This window comes from Rhinolophus sinicus, linkage group LG05 (genome assembly GCF_036562045.2).
Source record: "Rhinolophus sinicus isolate RSC01 linkage group LG05, ASM3656204v1, whole genome shotgun sequence".
Lineage (NCBI taxonomy): Eukaryota > Metazoa > Chordata > Mammalia > Chiroptera > Rhinolophidae > Rhinolophus > Rhinolophus sinicus.
This window is the reverse complement of record NC_133755.1, coordinates 119,888,221-119,910,833: the sequence shown is the minus strand read 5'-3', so window position 1 is coordinate 119,910,833 and position 22,613 is coordinate 119,888,221. Positions and strand designations below refer to the sequence as shown.

General features: G+C 40.0%; 1 protein-coding gene across 1 annotated transcript in view; it reads left to right on the top strand.

The window, feature by feature from the left end:
* Positions 1-4,006: 4,006 nt before the first annotated feature.
* The window catches only part of TBX18 (T-box transcription factor 18), a 28,810-nt gene continuing 10,203 nt past the window's right edge, over positions 4,007-22,613 (top strand). Inside the window, exons 1-6 of the mRNA XM_019716372.2 lie at positions 4,007-4,727; positions 5,878-6,082; positions 8,257-8,358; positions 11,443-11,614; positions 18,405-18,572; positions 22,331-22,395. Of these exons, the coding sequence (XP_019571931.1) occupies positions 4,430-4,727; positions 5,878-6,082; positions 8,257-8,358; positions 11,443-11,614; positions 18,405-18,572; positions 22,331-22,395 (1,010 nt within the window). The 5' untranslated portion in view covers positions 4,007-4,429. The remainder of the gene's footprint in view (positions 4,728-5,877; positions 6,083-8,256; positions 8,359-11,442; positions 11,615-18,404; positions 18,573-22,330; positions 22,396-22,613) is intronic.

Sequence of the window (22,613 nt, the reverse complement as noted above, 5' to 3'; positions counted from 1 at the left end):
GATTCGGGTTAGCTTTCTCCACGGGGCCTATGTTTGCAGCTGCAGCCTGAAATCTGGCAGGGAGGAGGCCAGCGAAAGCGCAGCCGTCCATCCGTTGGCTGCCCTATTTACTCCCGTAGCCTTTGTACATTTACATAGCTTATAACTTATTGTTTTTTATTAACCCAGATCAGAGGGAGAGGCGAGAAGAGTATGTGGAAAGAAAAGAGTGGGAAAGGGTAGGGAAGGGAGGAGAGAAGCAGCCCCAGCCCCGTGTGGGACTCTGCCCAGTGATTCAGGGCAGCTTCGGAAATCTTCTACACGAATTAGGATAGGGCTCCTTCCCAGATTAAATTACAGAGTAACGGTGCCAAACAAGTACCCCTCGTAGTGCTTGAATTGGGTACTTGCTCACCCCCACTCTCCCTTCTATTTCCGTATTTCTCACCGCGGTCATTTTTTAGCTAACAATAAGCATCTTTTTTTTTATGAGTGAGAAGGAAGTCCGGATCGTGCCTGTGTGGAAATTTTGGGATAACCTGATGTGCCTCGAGTTTCAGGGTCCAAGAACAGAAAAACCCCGCTGTGTGCTAGGGCTTACATCCTTGTGTCAGGTCCTCAGTTTGGGAAATCAAACGTAAGGGTTAGAAACTCTTACAGAGATTGTCAAATATAAAAGAGAAAAAAGTCTCTCTAGAGAATGCAATCCTGACGCATATGATTTTTAAATTTAGAAATAAACAATGTTTCTAAATAAAATGCAAGTAGCTTATCTCAAGTAAGATGAAATATGTCAAGTAAGATGAAATAGCAAGTCCTCCCTAAATATATGTATGTATATAGTGTAAATAGTCTGTAGGCTAGAAAGCACAGCGGGAGCTGACAGAATGCACTTTAAAACAGAATCCTTCACGACTGCCCAATTTTAAACTGCACCAAGAAAAATAAGGAAGAGGAACCGGATACGCTTTTTAAAAACTCGCCGCCCCCCCCCCCACACACACACCCTCCGCCTCAGTTAGTTTTGCTATCTGGCTGGACACGAATTCCACTCGGTACCATTATCCCAGAGCAGGACACGAAACCCCCCCCCCCCCCCCGCAACCCTCAGTCCCTGAGACAGACCCACTTTGATAATGTTCTTCCCTGGGTGACTTTTATTTGCAACGGAGTTCGGCTAGTCTTGCCAGGGGCCTGACAGTTTAATTCAATTTTAATCGTTTCCTTAACATAGCTCATACTGGGGAAAGACCTTTTCTCTTCTAAAGTGATGGGAGGCACACGCTCTTCGGTACATACACACCCACCCATGTTTACATGCGCGCAGGTGCACACACACGCGCGTCCACAGCCAGGTGCACATACGGACACGTGCACACGCGCGCACGCGCCGAGCTTTTCTCCTGCCAATTCGCGCCCTGTCCCTGTTTCCTTTGCTCTCTTGACTGGCAAAGTGCAAGGCCCTGGCTCAGCCCCTGCATGCACGTGCCACGTTTTTGAGAAAACTTGTTTGCCACCCCTCCAAAGGCCAAGACTCCGCCTGCCTGCCAACTCCGGCCTTCCTTCCCTCACGCGCTAGGGAGAGGTTCGGCTCCCCTCTCTTCAGGACCGAAGGTCAGGGTGCGGTGAGGTCTGTGACCCGCTGCTTCGCGGGGTCGAGGGCAGCTGGTCCTGCTGGCCCCGGAGCCTAAACCCGATTCAACGCCAGCCTGAGGCGGTGAGCGGCGTTGCGACTCCATCACTCTGGTTCCCAAAGTCCAGCCTGGACCTTGACTAAGGGGAACAGCGCCTTCGCCCCGCCCCTCAGCACCCAGTGTACACCCGGATTATTTCTAAGAGACATGTTCCATATGACATCGCGAATGTCTGTGAGGCCCAGGTTTCCAACTTGTAGTCTATCTGGACGCAAGTCCTCGGACGTCCGCGCCTTCCCGGGTCTGAGCCCCTCGCTGTCCCGGGTAAAGGCGAAAGAAGTGGTGGAGGCACAGAGGAGGCTTTGGGGCTGTGTGAGCCTGGGAGCGCCCGGCAGTCTCGTGTAGTCCCTTCTAAATCAGTTGAGTCACAGGGAGGACAAATGGACAAGAACCCGTCCACAAAGCAGGCTTCGCTTCTGGAAACCGCGTTAGTCCCTGGCGGACTCCGGTTTCTGCCAACGAGCCGCTCTTCCTTCCCCTGCCGCGGGGTCCGAGTAGGCCTAAGGGCCGGGGCGACTCAACCCGTGGGCCTCAGCGCCTCAAAGTTTCCGAGGTCTCAAGGCCGGCCCAGAGGAGCCATGGGTCTCTCCAACTTTGGGTCACCGAGAGCTTGGACCTAGAGGAGGGCCCTGCGTCCTCGGAGGCTGCTGATGTGGGCTTCAGGCGCCTTAGCCTCGCAGCGCTCCCGGCGCAGCCTCCTGCATCGTCTGCGCCGGCCCCCGCCCGCCTTATCGCACTCCAATTGCCGGCCCAAGCCCTCCAGTCCTTTTCGCTCTCTTAGGCGGGTGCTGGTCCTCGGCTAGGTTTCAGAAACCTGGTTTGCGCTTACTTTTTAGGCTGCACTACCGGCCTGGGGCTCCGCGGAGCTTGGAGGCCCGCGGAGTCCCAACAGTTTGCAAAGCCTTTTTATTTTTTTGTTAAACAAATGCAAAACAACTCCTCCTGGTTGAATTGGTTTCTCAAGCTTTTAAAAGGGCCTCTTCCCCAAGGGTGTTAGGGAGTTATTTTTGACCCTGAGGCTGTCGGACCCCACCCGGCGGCGAGTGCGTGACCGCTGTGGGCACTGCCGGCTCAGGTTCCCACTCTTACGGTCGCCTTGGAGGAACCACCCGTTCCCCGAGCTTTGGAAAAATGTTTGCAGTGGCGAAGCTACTCGCTGAATCGCTCTACTGAAAGCTTAGAGAGAAGTTAGAGATTATAGGGCAGCCAACAATTGTGGAGGTTGAATTGAGCGAGGGAGAAGAAAAATAATCCTTTGTCGTCTATTTTATACCAAAGATTTAAGAGTAATATGCATCATGAATTTTATTCCACAAGAGATTTGCTCATGTACAACAACCCGTTTTTTGTTAATCCTGACCAAAAGTAGAGTTGAGATTACAAACAACTGTATGGATATACGTTCATCATTATTTTTAAAAGCGTTGTTCTTTTTAAAAAATTGCTTTAAATAAACAAGTTGTCCCTTTTAAAAGCCCGAGGGGAAAAAAAGATGTGACAAACTGTCCAAAGCAGGACAAATATGAAATTAGGTTAAATTACAGAGATATTTAAAAACACAGCAATGGGAAGTTTTATTGCATCTTAAAACTTATTTCACTTTGCGAAGTTTTTAGGGGTTTTAAAATTAAGTCCTTATTATTAAAGACATACAGAATTAAAATCCCACGACCTACGTTTTTAATTAACTTAATGCTTCTAAAGAAAAGGGAGGCTCCAAGAAAGGGCATACTTTTACTAACCAGTTCATATGAGGGTCTGAGCTTATTTTGTTCTCCTAAATATAAAGGATTTAAGTATATCGTGAATTCTCACTCCCTCCCCAAGAAAAATCCACCAAGTAAAACATAAACAAATAAGTAAGCCTAGTGTCATGCCGGGCACAGAGTGAGCACAGAAATGTTTGAATGAGAAAAGATGGGCCCAGTGGCTGTGAATTCTCCTCACACCTCAAAATGTTCCGATTTGTAGCAATATAAAGTGATAGGGAGTGGGACGGGACTTAAAGGTTTTTAAAAGATTCTTGATATTCTAACTTGGTGATCATCTCGATTTAAAGTCAGGAGCCTTAGCGGTTCCAAGTCCTGGTGAGGAAAGCTGGAGATCGGGCTGGACAGGGCTATTGGAAGCAAGACAGATGCGGTTCTGCGCCCAGGGTTGGCACATCCAAGCCAGACGGCGGCGCTTTTCGCTCTAGGTTTTTTGCGACCTTGTAAGGAAGTGGGCGCGGGCTGCACGGCGTCGGCGCTTCCTGATTGGTCAGCCTTCTCGGTGATTGACAGGGACACGGACTCCACCCCCTCCGCTTTATTGACACTAATGAGCAAGTTCTTCCCACCGCTCTCCTGACTGGAAGTGCTGACAGATCAAGGCAACAAATTTCAATTACAATCCCTAATTTGTGTCCGCAGAGTGTTTTTTACCCATGTTAGTCCTTTCTGGCGCATCAGTCGAGTCAGATCTTGGAACAGCAGGAAGAGGTGGAAGGGGTGGGAGCGAAGGAGTGCATCATTGAGCGCGCGAGAGACCGAGGAAAGGAAACTTGGCGGGCGCGTCGCTGGTTCCTCGGATCCCAACACAAGCGAGAAAGAGGAAACACCAAATTTGTTTTCGCCCGTGGCGGGGAAGGGGGCAGATCTCGGCCTGCGGGAAGCCCCAAGAGTCGTTCAAATTTTGGTGGGGGAAGGAGAGCGAGTGTGCGCGTGTGCCGCGTGAGTGTATATGAGCGAGGGGCGGGTGGGCGCCGGGCGGCGGGGATGGCCGAGAAGCGGAGGGGCTCTCCGTGCAGCATGCTAAGCCTTAAGGCGCACGCCTTCTCGGTGGAGGCGCTGATCGGCGCGGAAAAGCAGCAACAGCTTCAGAAAAAGCGGCGGAAACTGGACGCCGAAGAGGCGTCCGGGGCTGTAGATGACGGAGGCTGCAGCCGCAGCGGCGAAAAGAGCTCCCCTGAGGGAGACGAAGGCGCTGCGCTCCCACCGCCGGCTGGGGCGTCATCCGGGCCCGCCCGAGGCTGTGCAGACCTGGAGCTGAGCTGCGGCTCCCGCGGAGCTGCGGGTGAGTCGGCCCCTTTCCGCCCAACTTCTCTGCGACGGGTCCCCTCCCAGCCAGCCAGGTCCTGCCATCCAGCACCGCCGCGGAGAACCTGAACTTCCACGAGTTGTCGGCGTGCGCGAGCGCGGGGTCCCTACGCGCCCGAGGCAACTCAACCACTAGCGCATTGGCCGTGGGTGTCAGGGCTCAAAGCTCGCTGCTGCCCTAGTCGCTCTCGCCGCGCAACTCGTGTCACCCTCCAGACGGTTAAAACGCAGCTCCCAGCCTCGCTTCTCATGCTGCCGCCGCCCAGTCGGCGATCCGCACTCTCAGCCGCTGCCGTTTGTTGCGTTCGGCCGTGCAGAGCTGTGCTTTGCGCATCGGCCTCCCTTGGGGGGTCCAGCCTTTGGGTGCTCTTTTTTTCTTTCCTAGCTTTTAAAAGCGTGGAGGTGGAGGGAGCGATGGTATAACCCGCCCCCGCCCCAACCGGAACGAATGCCCTAAACCGTTTGGGCAAACCAGGAAGAGGGCGGCGTGTTTGCAAACGTGGTTTCCCGAAGGGTAACTGAACCGTTCCCTTTCCATCCGCTATTGATTCCCGCTGCCAAGACAGACAGCGACCGTGGGCTTGCCTTTTGCGCTTTTTTTTTTTTGGCCCTTCACTGCTTGGCCAGGGCGGCCGGGGAGTTCGGCGGGAGCGGAGTCTGAAAGCTTTCTAGAGGGTGTCTCCGGCCAAGCCCAAAGCCAGGCGCTTCGGTCGCCTATTACGAACGGAGGCCCTAGCGCTTGGGCCCAGGGGCCGGGTACTAAAGCACTTTTGCTGTGCTCTGGGGGGCGCGGGTTGTGTCAGGGTCTGCCCTGGGGCATACATCCGGGACACCGGCGGCTGCGCGAAACATATTTTGGGACCTTGATCTGGCGGAGGCGGGGAGTCCCATACGCGGCCCGCACGCCTCTCCAGGATTCGGGACCTGAGGGTTGAGCTTCCCATAGACTGGCAGTGCGGGTGTTTAACCGTAGACCTGTTTGTTAGAAGGACCCGATGGCAGAGAAGCTTCCCCTTTTCTCCTGGTCCTTTTCTCTCCTGAGCCACCCTCCCGCGTGGTCCATCTCCCCATCAGGATTCGCCTCTTGAACTCTCACCGGTTACCCCTTTCTACCCTTTGCTGCCCAGGCGGCTGTGAGGACGGCTTCCTGCAGGGCGCTTCCCCACTGGCGTCCCCGGGAGGCTCACCGAAGGGTTCCCCAGCGCCCGCCCTGGCCAGGCCCGGGACCCCGCTGCCCTCGCCGCAGGCCCCGCGGGTAGATCTACAGGGAGCTGAACTCTGGAAGCGCTTTCATGAGATCGGCACAGAGATGATCATCACCAAGGCGGGCAGGTAAAGGGCGATCTGGCAAGAATGGCCCCCTTCCCTGGCCTCAGCGCACCCCTTGGGTGGGTTACGAAGAAGAAGGGCCTGCAGCGCGGTGGGGTCTCTGGTTAGCATTTTCACACAGACAGGACAAGGTCCCGGGTAGTGGGTCACTTTTGAAAGTGGCTTTGCCTACCAATCCGGCAGTGCAGTCAGTGAGGGGCACAGCCCCGCCGCTCTCTTGTAGGGTGCTCGGAAGAAAAGCACTGTCGCCGCCAATGCGGTAGCCATTGCGATTGATACTCTGCGTGCAGGGTAGTTACAGATTCGTGGTCATATTTACGTCTGTGCAGGCATTTATTTAGGCTGTAGTTATTGTTTCTGGTTTATGGAACAAATCTACCCCCATTTGAAAACGAAGTTTACTTTTTAGAAAACCATGATTTGCTTTTTCACGTTCGAGACATCTAAGTTGGTTCTTTATCTAAAGTTATCCTTGCAATGTGAGAAACAATGTGAGAACGTGATGTGTTGTGCTATTTTGATATTAGACTAAGATGAAAAGTTACTGGGCTTCTCGGTAATACATGCTTAATCCCTGCAAAAATGGTTACCCTGATTTTTGAAAGCCATTCTGTTTGTAGATCCACAGTTACGTAGTTAACGTTTTTCCTACATGAAATACAACATATTAACCTAAATTTGCTGAGGAATACTAACAAAAGTTTGTAAGAAGTTATAACCGTTTTTTGAAAGTGTGAAATTTGCACATCCATCAGTTAGTAAAATAAATGGATTTTTGGGCCAGATCATATTAATTTGAGGGAGGCACAGAAATATTTGCGTTTTAATGTTTTCAGTTCATTTAGTGCAGTGAAATCTATGAATGATATCTTCCTTAAAAGGAACTTTAAAAGCACACACAACTCTTTCAGGGAGTACACATGGCAAAAACCTGGATAGCATAAAAGTATCCAAACTTATTAGAAATTACAAAAACATATTTTATTGAATCCATATGCTGCCTTCTGCATTTTCACAGAGCTATTATTAATGATCCAAATTCAGTCTTCAACAACACAAAGCAACAGTTGTCTTATAAAGGATGTAGTTAAAGACCTTTACTCTTTATCTTACAGGTGCACTGAAATAACACTAAAACAGCCAGCGTATTAAACTGTTCTCATGCCTAGTTAGGAATAATGGACTTTCTTTTTTGTGCATGAGGTCTTTAATGGCATTATTGCTGTAGAAAAAAATTTGGTAAATAACAGTACTAAAATTTGTGTTATAAGGTTAAATTAGCAAAAATTAGATTAACTGGAATGGTCCTAGACATAAATCATTAGATAGAAGTTTTAAAAAAAAGAGAAAGAACTGCTCTATTTGTTTTTTTATATACAATAATTTGCTGTTGTATTCCTTGCTATGTGCTCTTTTAAAAAGATAGGTGCATTTAGTTTACATCTCCTTTGATATGCATTTGTGGGGAGCCAAGAGAAATTCGGATTTTCATTTGTCTTAATTGCAGTGTTTTGAGTAAGCGTGGTTAAATAGAAAGTATTTTTCAGGTTATAGTGGGGGAAGGAATGATTTGGTAAATATACATTGTGTTTAGTTTCTGCTTTCAATAAAGAAGTTTTACTATACCTTTCAAATTTAGAGCAACTTTTGCACTTCACCTTTACCATGCTGCAGACAGGAAGTCCTGTCTCAATAAAGAACATATTGTTTGGTTATAGCATGGCACATTGGCTCCTTGTGGTTTTTTATAACCCTTTTAAAATTTCACATTATAATATATTTTATCACTTTTAGAAATTCAAATTTTCTATTTCTACTATTTGGAACATTTTATTGTTTCTATTATTAAAGTGAATATACTTATTGATTTTTGTTTAAAAAATACTTTCTTAGTGCCTTTACTCCTTCCGTGTACAAAATTTTTATGCTCTTAGTTATACTGACATTTCAGTAAACACAGAACGCAAGTACAAGGTACAACAAATTACATTTAACAGCCTCAGTTTTGATATGTCCTGTGCTCTGATTCTTTGAATTAAACTACCAAAGTGAATGCTATAAATTTGTCCGTGTGAAAAATACAGATTCCATGGGTTTCTTTGCTTATTCGTTCTCCATATGTAATCACAAACGAAAACAAAACCCAAACCCTCTTTCCTGCCCTCCTTTATACATAGGCGCATGTTTCCAGCAATGAGAGTGAAGATCTCAGGATTAGATCCTCACCAGCAATATTACATTGCCATGGATATTGTGCCAGTGGACAACAAAAGATACAGGTACAGTGATCGGATGGGTACAGGAGGATAAGAAAACACTAGGATTTTGTAGGCTATGCCTATTTGATCCGTGATGACTATGATAATGTTTCCAAAAGCATATAGAATCCCCAAATCCATAATCCAGCACCCATCATATCCAATAGCCCAGAGGATGCCTTCTCTTCCAGTAAATGTGGAAACTTAATTTTTGTTTTGCTTTTAATAGATCCAGCAATGTCTTTAAGTACTGAGAACTTTTAATACTTCATTGTTGCCAAACTAAAAGTGTCTTTTATATTGATTTATATTTCAATTAGAATTTTGAGAGGAAATGTAAGTAAAGCTTGTACATAGACATCCTATTTAATGAAATGTTTTATATTCTTTGTGATTGTTTTATCTTTAAATAAATCCCCTTTATCTGGTTACATCCAAAGTTGTCATTGTTTGCAGGCTTTTCCCCTTTACTTTGAGAAAATTATTGATGGATTTTTACAATTTAGAAAAATAAAATATCATAATTCATTATGATATTGACATCTTTAAAGTGGTAATGAATTTGTTACCTTACTGTTGTTTTTTGATAGTTAACACAGTAATTTTTTTAAACTGTGATATTTGGGTTTTGAAAGAGACTGTATTTATGTAGACATCAAGTAAAGTTGGAAGAGATATACATTCTTCATTATCAAAACAGCCTTTCTTTGCTATTTTTCTTATGCAAGTAAGCAAATCAACAATTTTTAATGATGAGGCTTTTTATTTTCCTGCAGAGTTAAAAATGCAAACATTTAAAAAAAGAAGATTTTAAGTAGAAGCCCAGAAAATGCTGCTCTAAATTTTGGTCTTCTTTGTTTCTTTTTTGGTTTGTTTGTTTGTTTTTATAAACACCTAGAACATTTAGTAAGTTTTTAAATGAAATCAGATTTGATTTTTATCGCTTTTTAAAATTTAGGGAGTTGCTTTTTGGAAACAAGTTTATGGTGTCAAAGTATACAGAGTTAATTAGTACAGGCACATATGGAACACTAAAAAATTGGTAATAAAAAGGACAGTTTTATTATGTGTGTTTTGTGTATAAATTGTATTACTCATTTTAATTCAATAACTCATTAGGGAGTTTTGCTAAAATTATCTACTGCATAACAGAAGCTAGAAGACGTTGAAGTTTTTTCTTTAGATATACTTGGTTTAAAATCCATAGTCTAATGTGGGTTTTGTGCTGAGGTCTATAATTTAATTCTTAATGAACTTAGAAAGTATTCCTTTATCTTCTAAGTTTGTCTCCTATTTCTTTCTCCAAATCTCTTTCGTATATTTTGGGTGGTTTGTTTTACTTAACCGATTCTCATTACTTTCACATAAAGCAAGAGCGATTTCAATTATTAATATTAAAATACCAGATTTTAAATCATCAAATTGTAAAACACAAGTTTGCTATCGCTTATATTGCTTCCCAAGAAATTTGCTTTTAGCATTTGTATTTAGAGTGCTTCACAAAGAATATGTAATAGGTAGCATTTATTCTCTTAGTGGGTGTAGATTTTTGAATTATTCAATTTGCACACTTTTCCAAGGTTTTGATAGAGCTTGTTACTCTATTTATTTTGATAATAACACTATATCCATAGGGCAGTTGTTTTTCTTCATTTCTACGATTTACATTTGATTTTGCAACTTTTTCAGCAGTAGTAGAAAAAGTTTTTTTGGCTTAATGTCTGTTATCAAAGTGTTATTTGGTCAAGTTAAAATGGTTGTAATTTGTTAAAATGTAAAATTAATATTCACAAAAGCCTTTGAACTTAGGAACTTATTTATTGAAGTTACACTATACCAATTAAGGAAGTTTTTTAAAATTATTCTTAATTTTGTGATGATGTATTTTTCCCAATGAAAGGAATTAAAGAATAGAAGGCATATTGAACTCAAATAGAGTAAAGTATCTAAACATATTTGAAATAACATCTCTGAAACACCAGATATGTTATGAAAATGTTTCATGCTATTTTAAAAAGAAATTTGCATGCTGTACAGGTAGAATTCTCTGAGATTATTTGTAAATTGTAGCTTTAAATTCTATACCATATTTGAAACTACAAATGTAAGAAAAACACCTAAGTATATACAGTAATTTCATTTTCTAAGTCAGTCATTGCTATACTAGTTTCTAGTTTTTGAATTGGTGTATTTTAACACTAAAATTATAATCTGAATGTAGGATTAAATATGACTTTATTACTTGAAACTGTTATATAAATTTATTATTCTTAGAGTCAACATATTTGACCTATATAAACAGAAAGTTTTATCTCTTAATTAGAAGAGTAATATTAATTAGATATGCCATAATTTTTAAAGTTTGATGTATATTTGAATTAGTGGTATTTGAAAGCTATTTACAGAATTTTTTTTACAACTGTTAAGAAAGATAAATATAGGAGATAAAAGCCTACACAAACTTTAAAAATTGAACTGAATACTTTATCCTCAATTTGTGTGTAATAGAATAAGAAAAAATAACTCTAAATGATAATAGATGAAATTTTTTTCGTATGAAAATAAAAGTTACTGAAACTTTTGGAAATTTCCCCTTGACTTTCTCCTATCTATTCCATCAGCCTATACATCAGTCTAAAATGGGAAGTGTTAAAGGAAGTGGGGCACTTTAAGATAGTATGACTCCCAAGTAATTTTGAAATTTACTTAAAGGTGAGCTTGACCATTTAATAGTTTCTTCATGTCCATTGACTATCCAGATGAAAAATGGAAACTGTCAGAATATAGACAGAATGAGGAACGTGAATAAGTGTGATTTATAAGAATTTGGATACTTGCATTTATGGTGGCGATAGCATGCGTATTTTCACTAAACCCTTAACACACCACTTACTTTGAGTGGTCAATAGGTCACTGCTGCCTCAGAGAACTGTGAAAAGTTGTTGAAATCTTATTTTATATGCATTGGATGAAGGAGCAAATCACTGTATTTTAGACTTAAAAAAAAAAAAAAGAAAGAAAAGGTTCACGCTTTGTCTGAATCTACTGAATTGGAAATTCCAAGAAAGCAATAGTGCAGGTACTGAGCCTTGTCTTGCCTTTTAGGTATGTTTACCACAGCTCTAAATGGATGGTGGCAGGAAATGCTGACTCCCCTGTGCCACCCCGGGTGTACATTCATCCAGACTCGCCTGCCTCTGGGGAGACTTGGATGAGGCAAGTGATCAGCTTCGACAAGTTAAAGCTCACCAACAATGAACTGGATGACCAAGGCCATGTGAGTAGATGACCTTCCTAATTCGCCACCATTGGATGGCGTATCCATTTCTATATTGTGCCAGACTAAAGGAAATGAACTTGACTAAGATCATATATTTCTTTCTGTCTTGATTGGTCAACATGTGCATAAACTGTATCAGATCAAGGTGATACTTGCATCAGAGACTATGCTTGTGGCCAGAGTATCCTATGAAGCACTTAATAGATTAAAACTAGATACTGCATTTGTGTTGGAATGGAAGAAGCCCAGGCAGATGTTTTAGCCAAAACATTTGTTTGAAATACCACAAGGTGCTAATTATTATACTTTGACTATGAATACTTGGGAGTTGGGTTAAATGGAATAATGATTTATTGTGTCCTGCCTGCATCCAGCTCTTTTTCCAGCTGAGGCTCATTGTTTATCAATAATATTCCATCAGCAAGCTCCCAATTGTTTTATAATGACACCTAATGTGTCAAAATATGTTATAATAATAACTTGTTTTAGTCTAAAAACTGCTGAAACATGATATGTAAGTCAAAGTCAGCCATTCAGATAATATAGTCATTTTTAACACCTTATTAATTTTTATACAGTATTGTTCCTAGGCAAGATTTCTACATTATAAATAAGTAACTCTGGATACATGGTGATTTTCATTCAGAGCTAGCATTTCTATTAGGTTTCTGTTATTTGAGAGAGTTTTGATTGATGCAGGATTAAAATGCCTTTTCACTAGTACATCATACATATAATGAATACCAACTAGTTCATTTCTCAAAAGGGTGACAGAAAGATAGCATATTTATGAGCAAAACTTTTAAAGCAAAATGCAAACTGTCACAAACTGGTAATACTGTGATGACAGGATATGATTTGCAAGTTACTAGACAATAACTTAAGCAACTGACCTTAATGAAAACATTCAAGTACAAATTTTACTGTGATTCAAATGCAGTATCTAGATTTTAAGACACATCTATCTCACTTTGCCAGTGCTTTTGTTTATTTGTTGCCTTTTATGATTTAAAACAGAATCAGAAAGGTAGCATAGTTGATTTCACTTCTGAATCCAACTTCATGCCCTATATTTTAGTGCATGACTTCATTTCTCTTCTTTTTATTCTTTATTTAAACAGTCAAGTTGTTCTGATTATTTTTCACTTGACTTCAATGAAAGAACACTAGCTACTTCTGTCTCATTGAAGGAGCTGACTGTGAAATATCGCCAGCATGCCCATTGAGGGATCTTTTATTTTTTTGGAATAGAAAAATTAAAAATGTCATCAAGTGTTACTTGTTTTAAAAAGCTTAAATATACTCTACTTTTCTGAGTTCTACAGTTTGAGAATATATCTTTTAAAGAGATAATTGGATCTCAAACCTATATACTGTCATATATGAGGTACAAACTTCTTTTTAATAATTTAATATAGTCATTTTATAATTCTCATTCTTTCAGATAAAGTTTCTGGATGTATGTCTAATATCTAACATCTATAATACTAGGTATAAATCTAGTAATTTATCTACTCATATGATTTTAACTTTGTAATTTCACCAGACTTTATTTAAAATAGTATTCTCTAGAGAAACAGAAACAATAGGATGTGTGTGTTTGTGTGTGCATACACACACATAGATAGATTGAGAGCTAGAGATAGAGAATAAGAGAGAGAGAGAGAGAGAGAGAGAGAGAGAATTAACTCATGCAATTTTGGGTGCTGGTAGGTACAAAATCTACCAGGCAGATTGGCAGACTGGAGACCCAGGAAAGAGCTGATGTTGTAGCTCAAGTCTGAAGACAGTTTGGAGGCAGAATTTCCTCTTCCTCAGGGACCTTAGTCTTATTTTCTTAAGACTTTCAACTGAGTGGATAAGACCTACCCACATTATGGAGGGTAATCTGCTTTGCTCAAAGTCTGTTGATTTAAATGTTAATTTTATCTAAAAAGTATTTTTCATAGTAACATCCAGACTGGTGTTTGACCAAATATATAGATACCATGGCCTAGCAAAGTTGACACATAAAGTTAATTATCACACAACATTTGTTTAAAACACAAAAGAATAGAATACAAATTGAAACTCCAGTGTTTATAACTAAATAACATTATATTTCACTATTAGGAAAAACAAAAAGCATGTCAGAAAATAGGCAAAATCCAGAGAAGTGTGTCATCTGCCCGTGAAATCTTTCTTTTAAGGTTGTGGCAGGATGTAATACTTTAGTAAAGGGAGGTAATTAATGTGTATGGGGAACAAGGAGAGAATGATACATATCTGTGTACTTTGGAAGCAAGGAAATTGCCTTTGCAAATGGTAAAAATGTATCTGTCAGGTAATACTAGAGGAGAATGTAGGTGGAAAAAATTCTCTTATTTATTTAAAAAACATATTTTTACAAACATCTTTGTAAAATGTATTAAAAGATAAAAAGCCATAGTCTCTGCCTTCGGTGATCTTCTAGCTTAGATGGAGAGAGAAGACACGCACACAGAGAATCACACTGTCTACCCAGAGAAGTACAGATGCCACATTATTCCAACCAGGCGAGATTGGGAAGGCTTCATAAAGAAACTGTTGTCTTCATTTACTCAGTTTGATGACTCCAAATGAGGTTAGATTGGAGACTAGGAATCTGTTTCTTATTCTGTTGTTGATGTGATTCAGAGCCGAGGAACACCCTTATGGGATGCTTCCAGTGAGCTTTCTAATTCAGTTGTCCCATTCCTCACGCAGAGACCCCACAGGGACTCACCTCTTTGCCCTTTTATGTTGTGCCCTCCCCCCCCACCACAGTTGTAAAGGAAGTGATGCTAATCTCCAGTTTATCAAATTGTAGGCTCAAATGAGAAGTAATTTCCTAACTTGCATTCTAAATTGCTTTCTTACGTTTTTTGTGCTCTCAGTTCACAGTTTTACTTTGATAAAGATGTGTAAGTGTTCAACATAATGACTTGAGAACTCCATGTAGACCTGAGACTTTTATTAAACACAGAGTGATTGCAGGAATCAGATTCTCACAGGGCTGTGACTGGACCTAGAACTGCATGAGATATGAGATTATGTGTCATTGTGGTTGCCCCAAAGTGACTTTTCATCTTTTCAAATGCCACGGATTGTTTAGAGAGGAATATTGGTAAGGATCTAGTGTGGAAATGTCCCACCACTCCACAGTCAATCTGAATGCTATCAAGACTTAATAATCCATCCCTACTTGCTCCTTGGGGAATCCTTAGCCAGCTCTGTGTTGGATCCTATACAAACCAGGACTGGTCCTTGGGCTACCCATGTGCAGCTGGATAGCATGCTTAGGGGGTGGGGGTATTTCCTTCTCATCACGTTCACCTGGGATTTGCTGTATGGAGGGAAACATTTAGATGAGCATTTATTTCCCTGAAGAATTAGAAGACATTTAACAGGTGCTCCGTAAACCTCAGCAAGACTTGTACCTACAATGTTGGGGTGCTTTGGAAGGAAGCAGGGCCAGGCAGCCACAGCCAGGGGACCTGTGAAAGAGTCTGTTTTCCCATCTGCTGCGGAATCATTGAGATGGAGGCACCCTAGCTCTAAGTTTGTACTCATCGTCTTCTCATGTCTCATGGAGAATCTGGTGGGGAAGCAAGATACTACAGGGGAAATTGCCACACTCTCCCTGATGGAAGGAGCATGCAACAGCTTAGAGGTTCAGCACTTCATGTTCATGGGCACGTTGCTTTGGCTCTCTGAGGCTTGGCTTTCTCGTAGGTTATATTGGAACCAGAGACTTTTGAGTGAATCAAATGAGCTGATGAACTTGAAAGTACATATTTGTAAGGAGTGCTTTATATACAGCATCACGCCTGCAACAAAACCAAGGCGGCCTTGCTGTAGAGCTTGTGACCTGCTGTGACTGCCTTGATTCCTACCATGTGTGTCAGTACTTGGTATCAACGGAAATGCTGGCAGCCAAGTTTTTGTTCTCTGCTCCTCCTTGGTCCTTTGCTTGACTTGTTCCAACACTACCACATAGGTCATCTAGAAAATTTCCAGTCAGCAGGTAGTGTTTCCCTATTGATCTGTTTTATAAGGCACAGCTGGTATGTCTGTCACACTACAGGCATTTTTAGGCCCATCGGGTTGGAAATAAGTAATATCATGCTTTTTTTGACTTGAGCCTAGTGTCTCGAAAAAACATGTATTTATCTGCAAACCTATACTCTGTAGTTAGGGACATAGGCCCATGTGATATCAGTGCTACTAGGTAAGGTCAAAAACAAAACAATCCTCCATCTAAACAGAATAGAAAGCATACAATATGCAGATCATAGGATTATTTGAGTTTCAGTGATGGGTATTATCATTGTGGTCTCCTTGTTTATAAGTCCAGTGGTTCTCCTTGTTCTAATTGTTCTATTAATTAAGCAAAATATTATTGACCACTTGTCATTATAAGTTTGATAATTCATTAAAAAGCAAATAATGCTATGTTACAAAGATGACTTGTTTAGCGTTTCCTAACAATTTCCAGAAATATACTAAATTCCTACAGATGGTACTGAAATATTATTTTACTTGAATAATCTTCAGATTACTACTGGCAGTTATCCTTTAATGTGCAAACATAGGCATATATCAGCTATTTCTGTACCCTACCACAATAGACCTCACCTTAAGTCATTTTGGAAATTCGGTGAGGATAGAAACAAATAAATAAAATAAAAATGTACATAGCTGTATGGAGAAATTTACTTGAGAGCACAAAAGAAACTCCTTTTCATTGGCTAGTAAACAGAAACCCAAATCAGTTTTTGTTTCCTTCATTCCAAGTCAGTTCATTCTAGTCTTCTAAAATTGCCTATGCACTTTCTATTTATGTAACGTGAAGTAGCTTTCTCCAATTTTTCTTCTGCTCTGGAATTTGCTGATCATTAGAATCATTAGAATTAGATCTTCCTTCAGTGTTTTTCACACTTTTTACTGACTCTCACAGCCAGACATATTTTGTGTTATGACCTAGTGTGTGTGCATATGCACACACACACAGAAAACAATGTTTTGCAAGATAATACTTATTGTTACTACAAGCAGCACACTATTCTGTACTTTATTTTATAATTTTATTTATTTAAAATATTTCTGGTAGCAACCCTGTAAATTAGTTTTGTGAGCCACTAATGGGTTACTGAAATTCTGTCCTTTTTTAGATCTGGAACGAGACTTTTCCAGAGGTTGCAGATTTGTGTGTGTGTCCCCAGCTGATGATGAGGGCTATCGACCCCTCTTCTCCTTGCCTCATACTTATGCTACCTCCTTTTCAAGCATGTTTGGTGGGCACCATCACTAGACCTGCTATCCAGGCATTTTCTCTACTGATAGGAAATTTTAGGGTAAAAATACAAAACAAAACTAACCACTGTGCTGGTTATTACCAGAGAGTAAAGACATCCTCTTGTGGCAGCAATACAGTCTCCAGATAGAGGGTTATTTGTGTTTGGGCTGACCAAGATTCTGAGTTTGACTTATTAAACTGCCCGCATCCTGAAAAACATGAGGCAGGTCAACCACTGTTTTTTTCCAAGACTTTTCTTTAAGCATTTTCCCTCCAAACTGATAACACTCCAAAACCTGCATTCAAATCATATAGCTTAGGAAAGAGTGAGGCTTGCTAACTAAACTCATTAATGAATACTTGAATACAGACTCCTAGCAGCAAATAGAAAATCCCATTGGATGAGGTTATTTCTTTACCCTAGCTCCTCAACCTTGAAAGCATAAAACATGAAGAAGAAAAAGTTCACCTATAATCCCATCATCTAGAGATGATCACTGTTCATATCTTTGTACGGGTCCTTTTTACTATTTTTATGTAGTTGTGATAAGTTTACAAACAACTTGGATCCTTTTTTATCATGTAAGATATATAAAAAAAAGCATTCCATCATGTGGTTAAAAGTGTTCTAAACAGCATTAGTAATGGATGAATAATACTGTATCCCATTGTGTGGACTTTCATTTACCTAACCAGTCTACTCATGTAAGTGGTTTGTAGTTTTTCCAGTTAGGAATGGTATGCTACACATCTTTGTACATGAAATGCTTTTCTGGATTTGGACTATTTCCTTTGAACAAATTCTCAGAAGTGCAATCATTGGGTAGGAGATAATTCAACCCTATTGTCAGATTTCCCCTAGCAGAGTCTGAGAGTGCCAGCTTTTCCATCCCAGGCGTCTGAGTTTTGGAAGCCTTGTTGTGGTGGAGGCATGGACTCTACACTCTCCAGACAAATCAGAGACTTCATGAGCCACAAACAAGGCAGATCCTGGGGTAGCCTTAAAATTCCCTTTGACCTTGATTAGACATGTTGCAGTTATAAACAGAGGAAGAATGTTGTGTGAAGAAAACCTTGATGTGCAAGTACTTATTTTTTAAGGTATGGGTGTAGTGGAATTTAAATAATCATTTCAATCTCACTTTCAGTTTTAACACCCTGTATTCCATTCGGCTCATTATAAATAAAATGCTTATGAATTTATTTTTGTATTTTCAGAATCAGAAAATTTGATGTTAAGTTCACATGGTTGTGCACAGGGTTCCACCAAAATAATGATTTTCTTTTTCCTTTTGTATTTTTATGTGTATCTTACAAGTAACTTTCTAGCCTTCCCTCTCCAATTTTGATATACTTTGTTAAACTGGCATTTCTGCATCTTTGGAGTTTTTCATTTTCAACTGGGATTCATTTTACTATTAAATATTTAGTCATGGTGTTGAGATTGAGCAGACGTTCCTGATAAGTTTCACTGTTCTTTCCTTGACATAGATCATTCTTCATTCTATGCACAAATACCAACCGCGCGTCCATGTCATCCGAAAAGATTGTGGAGATGATCTTTCTCCCATCAAGCCTGTGCCATCTGGGGAAGGAGTGAAGGCATTCTCTTTTCCAGAAACTGTTTTCACGACTGTCACCGCCTATCAGAACCAGCAGGTATTCTTCTCAGAATTGGTATCTTTCTAGACTTTTCAGATGTAAATAGAAAGCTAGCTATCCTTTCCATTGTATCTAAACATTATGACTTGTCATAATGCATTTGCCATGTATGATGTCCAAGAACTGTAAGAACAGGTCTTTATCCACGATTCCCCAAGTAACGCTATTCTAGGGAGGATTTCGTTAGACAAGAATGTGTCTTATGGCTCGCAGTGTAGGTTTACTTTCTATTTTGAGATACTGAATCGTGATGTCATAATTAAAATTAGAAAGCATGTGTATTGCCCAGGAAATATACCTTTAGAATATGAAAAGTGAATTTTATCAGAGAGCATGGGCTTTGGTAGCTCACTTTATTTTAAAACTGTAGTTTATGTGTTATGAGAAATATTTCAGAAGCATTTATCCTTTATAGTCATTTGGGGATATATACAAAAAGGGCTGTTTCTATCTTGAGAGGGTTTAATTGTGATAGAGGGTAATGTATAGGCTTATAGTTTGAGAGATCAGCAATTGTGGAGTAACCCTCTCATAAAATTAGAAATAATTTGATAAGTGAACTATTTTTTTTTCTGTGTAGGAAAGCATATGTATTTCTCTAAGGTTGTGTCAAGTAGGTGGATAAACGAAATTAGACAATTACTTAATCCATGCAAATCTGGCCAGTTTTCATAAGAAATAGGGAAGTAGTTGAGGCTGATGTGGTCTGTGGTACATTTTTTTAAAAAGTTCAGTGGTCAGCAGAATTATTTTAGGTCTCCACTTATCTTTAAATTTATATACATCTCAGTTAAAACTTTAAGGCTCTATAATCTCTCAGTTGTGGTTTCTGTTGTTTTCAAGCTTCTTCGGAGACGTGGATCCCGTCCCGTGTGTCCCCCCTTAGGGTGGAGCGGCTCGCTCACTCTCCTCTGTGTGGAGATGCCAGGCCCACAGCTGAAGCTGTCTTGTTCTCTCACACTCACTTGTCACGCTTTTATGCCGGCTTTTAGAAAGCAACAGGAAATTAATCTTTCGAAGGGCTGGATGTAATTAGGAAGATATTCTTAAAATATGTTTGGGGCAGAAAATAAATTTTTTTGTTTTTTAGGAAAAATATAATGCATGAGTAGAAAAGAGTAGTCATTTAGTACCTTTTAAACAAACCCAATTTATCCTCTCTCTCTCTCTCTCTCTCTCAACATACAAAAATTAACTGTGCAAATATGTATTTTCTCCCAGCATCTGTGATGTAATACATGAGATGCAGTGGGTTTTCAATACATGTCGGTGACTAACACCAATTAACAAATGTTGACAAATTGATTAAGAGTGTGGAAAAATTAGAAGAAGGGAAACTGGTAATGATAAAATGCAGTCATGTTCATTTTTTGACTTCCCAGCTACTATTTTGAGGAACTTGGTGGTTAACAAACAGCATGGGCTCTAAAACCTGGGGTCCCAGCCTAGTTCTACCACTAAGTAACTTCATGATCATAGGAAACTTAAGTCTCGGTTTAAAAGAAAACATAAAATTGGGACAATAATTACGTATAAGTTGCTATGAGAATTAAATGCAATAATATACATCAAGCTCTTAGTATAGCATACATGGTATACATTCAATAGGTGTGATGTCAGTAATAAAAATAATGATAATAGTGATGTGCTATAGCTATTTATACAAGGCACCATTGTATAAATCTGTACTCTTTTTAAACATACTATTTTAAACAAACATTTAAATTATTTAACATTATTTAAACATTACTTAAATGAACAGAGCATTGAGCTATAATGAATAATAAAGAATTCCTTCAATGAGAGAGTGACAGACATGGTGAATCAATTAGCAAACCTTTACATTATGTCATTTATGATGTAGTTTTATTCACATATTAGGACCATATCATATAGAACATATGTATCTCAGGTGTTACCTGGCTGATTGGAGGATGGCTGAGAGCACACATAAGACAATATAGAGGGATTGCAGATGACTTTCCAAAGAGGCCTTTCTTTTTAGTTTATTGTTTTAAATTTTATTGGGGAATATTGGGGAACAGTGTGCCTCTCCAGGGCCCACCAGCTCCAAGTCATTGTCCTTCAATCTAGTTGTGGAGGGTGCAGCTCAGCTCCAAGTCCAGTCACTGTTTTCAATCTTTAGTTGCAGGGGGTGCAGCCCACCATCCTATGCGGGAATTGAACCGGCAACCTTGTTGTTGAGAGCTCGCACTCTAATCAACTGAGCCATCTGGTTGCCCCCCAGAGATGCCTTTCTTTGCCTTCGTGTTATCCAACAGTGTTTGTTTGTCCTTAGCCAAAATGGTGTAGTCAGAAGTATGTTAATTAACTTTCTAGATTCCACTAAGCTAACGAACGTAGGAAACAAAGCATGATATACTTCTTAGAAAATAGCCGGTAGAACCATACGATTGCACTCATATGGGCATATAAAACAGAAAGAAACAGACGAGCAAACAAACAAACAAAAACTGATAGACACAGATAGCAGTATGGTGGTTACCAGAGGAGAAATAGCGATAGAGGGAGGATGAAGAGGGTAAAGGGAGTCAAATGTATGGTGATGGAAGGAGAACTGACTCTGGGTGATGAAAACATAATGTAATATACAGATGGTGTATTATAGAATTGTACACTTAAAACTTATATAATCTTATTAACCAATGTCACCTGTATTAATTTAATAAAAAAAGAAAAGAAAATAGGCTTGTAAATTCCTCTGGGCAAAGTAGAGATCTCGTAAGAAATAGATAGAATATTGTTTATTAGTGTTAATTTCAAGATGATATAACTAAAAAAAATTGTTTTTAATGCAGACAACTAGACCATTTATAAAAATTTTCCCCCAAAATCTTAGGGTCTTAGTAAGCCAAAAGCTAGTGGATCAAATATATGGTGATGGAAGGAGAACTGACTCTGGATGATGAACACACAATGTGATTTATAGAGGATGTAATACAAAATTATATACCTGAAATTTAGGTAACTTTACTAAAAATTGTCACCCTAATAAACTTTAATTAAAAAACAAACAAATTAGAACTGTAATTAAAATTAAAACATCATTTATTTCTATTACATGTATAATATTTAATCCCATTAGCACTTTCGAGTAGTGGTTACCTCTGGTTAGACATTACTATATTGCTCTGATGAGGTCAGGACTCCGCAGATAAAAGAGGAAAGAGTAAAACTTTTGGCTGACTGCCATAAAGATGATTCAAGGAGAAATAAAGAAAAATAGAGGCAGAAAAGTGAAGGAGTGTATGTGACCTGATTCTGAAGAAGGGAAGGATATATAGGAGCTTAACAACGTTCAAGGATATAAATGACTGTTAAGTAGAAGTTGGATATTAGCTGTTTCCCATCACCACTATTGCAAGAGAGACAGTATTAAACCATGTGACAGAGTTAAGGAGAACTTTAGTACAGAGATATTGTCAAACAAAGGGCAAGTATTCAACAGACTATTCAGAATCTTTTCTAGGGATATTAAGAGCAAAACTAAATTTATTTATTTACAGAGCTTAAGTAGGGGTGGGGGAATGTCTTTTTTATAGCATATGAATGCCTCGATGATATTTGAAATTTTCTTCTAGCTTTGCTGCTGAGATAATAAATTATCTGGGCAATGAGAGAAGAACACAATAGAATCCTTTGACACTTAATTTTGGAATTAGTTGTAGTTCTTCCAGTTTTTAATAACCTTATTAGAATAAAATTTGATACGATTTTTTTTTCCTACTCTGCAGATTACTCGTCTGAAGATAGATAGGAATCCATTTGCCAAAGGCTTCCGAGACTCTGGGCGTAACAGGTAAGTCTTAGTGAAGAACATTCTGGCTGTGATAAACATATTTGATTTTTTTATTGTGAATTTTCCATTACAAAGTAAACAGTTGAATTTACTGACGTGGTTTTGAAATCACTTTTGATGAGGATTTAAATTTGCTAAAACTGTTGAGCCTTGGCTGTAACTCATTTTTAGATGTAGTGTTGTGACCTGCCCATTCTTCAGGTGAACTTCGATGTGTA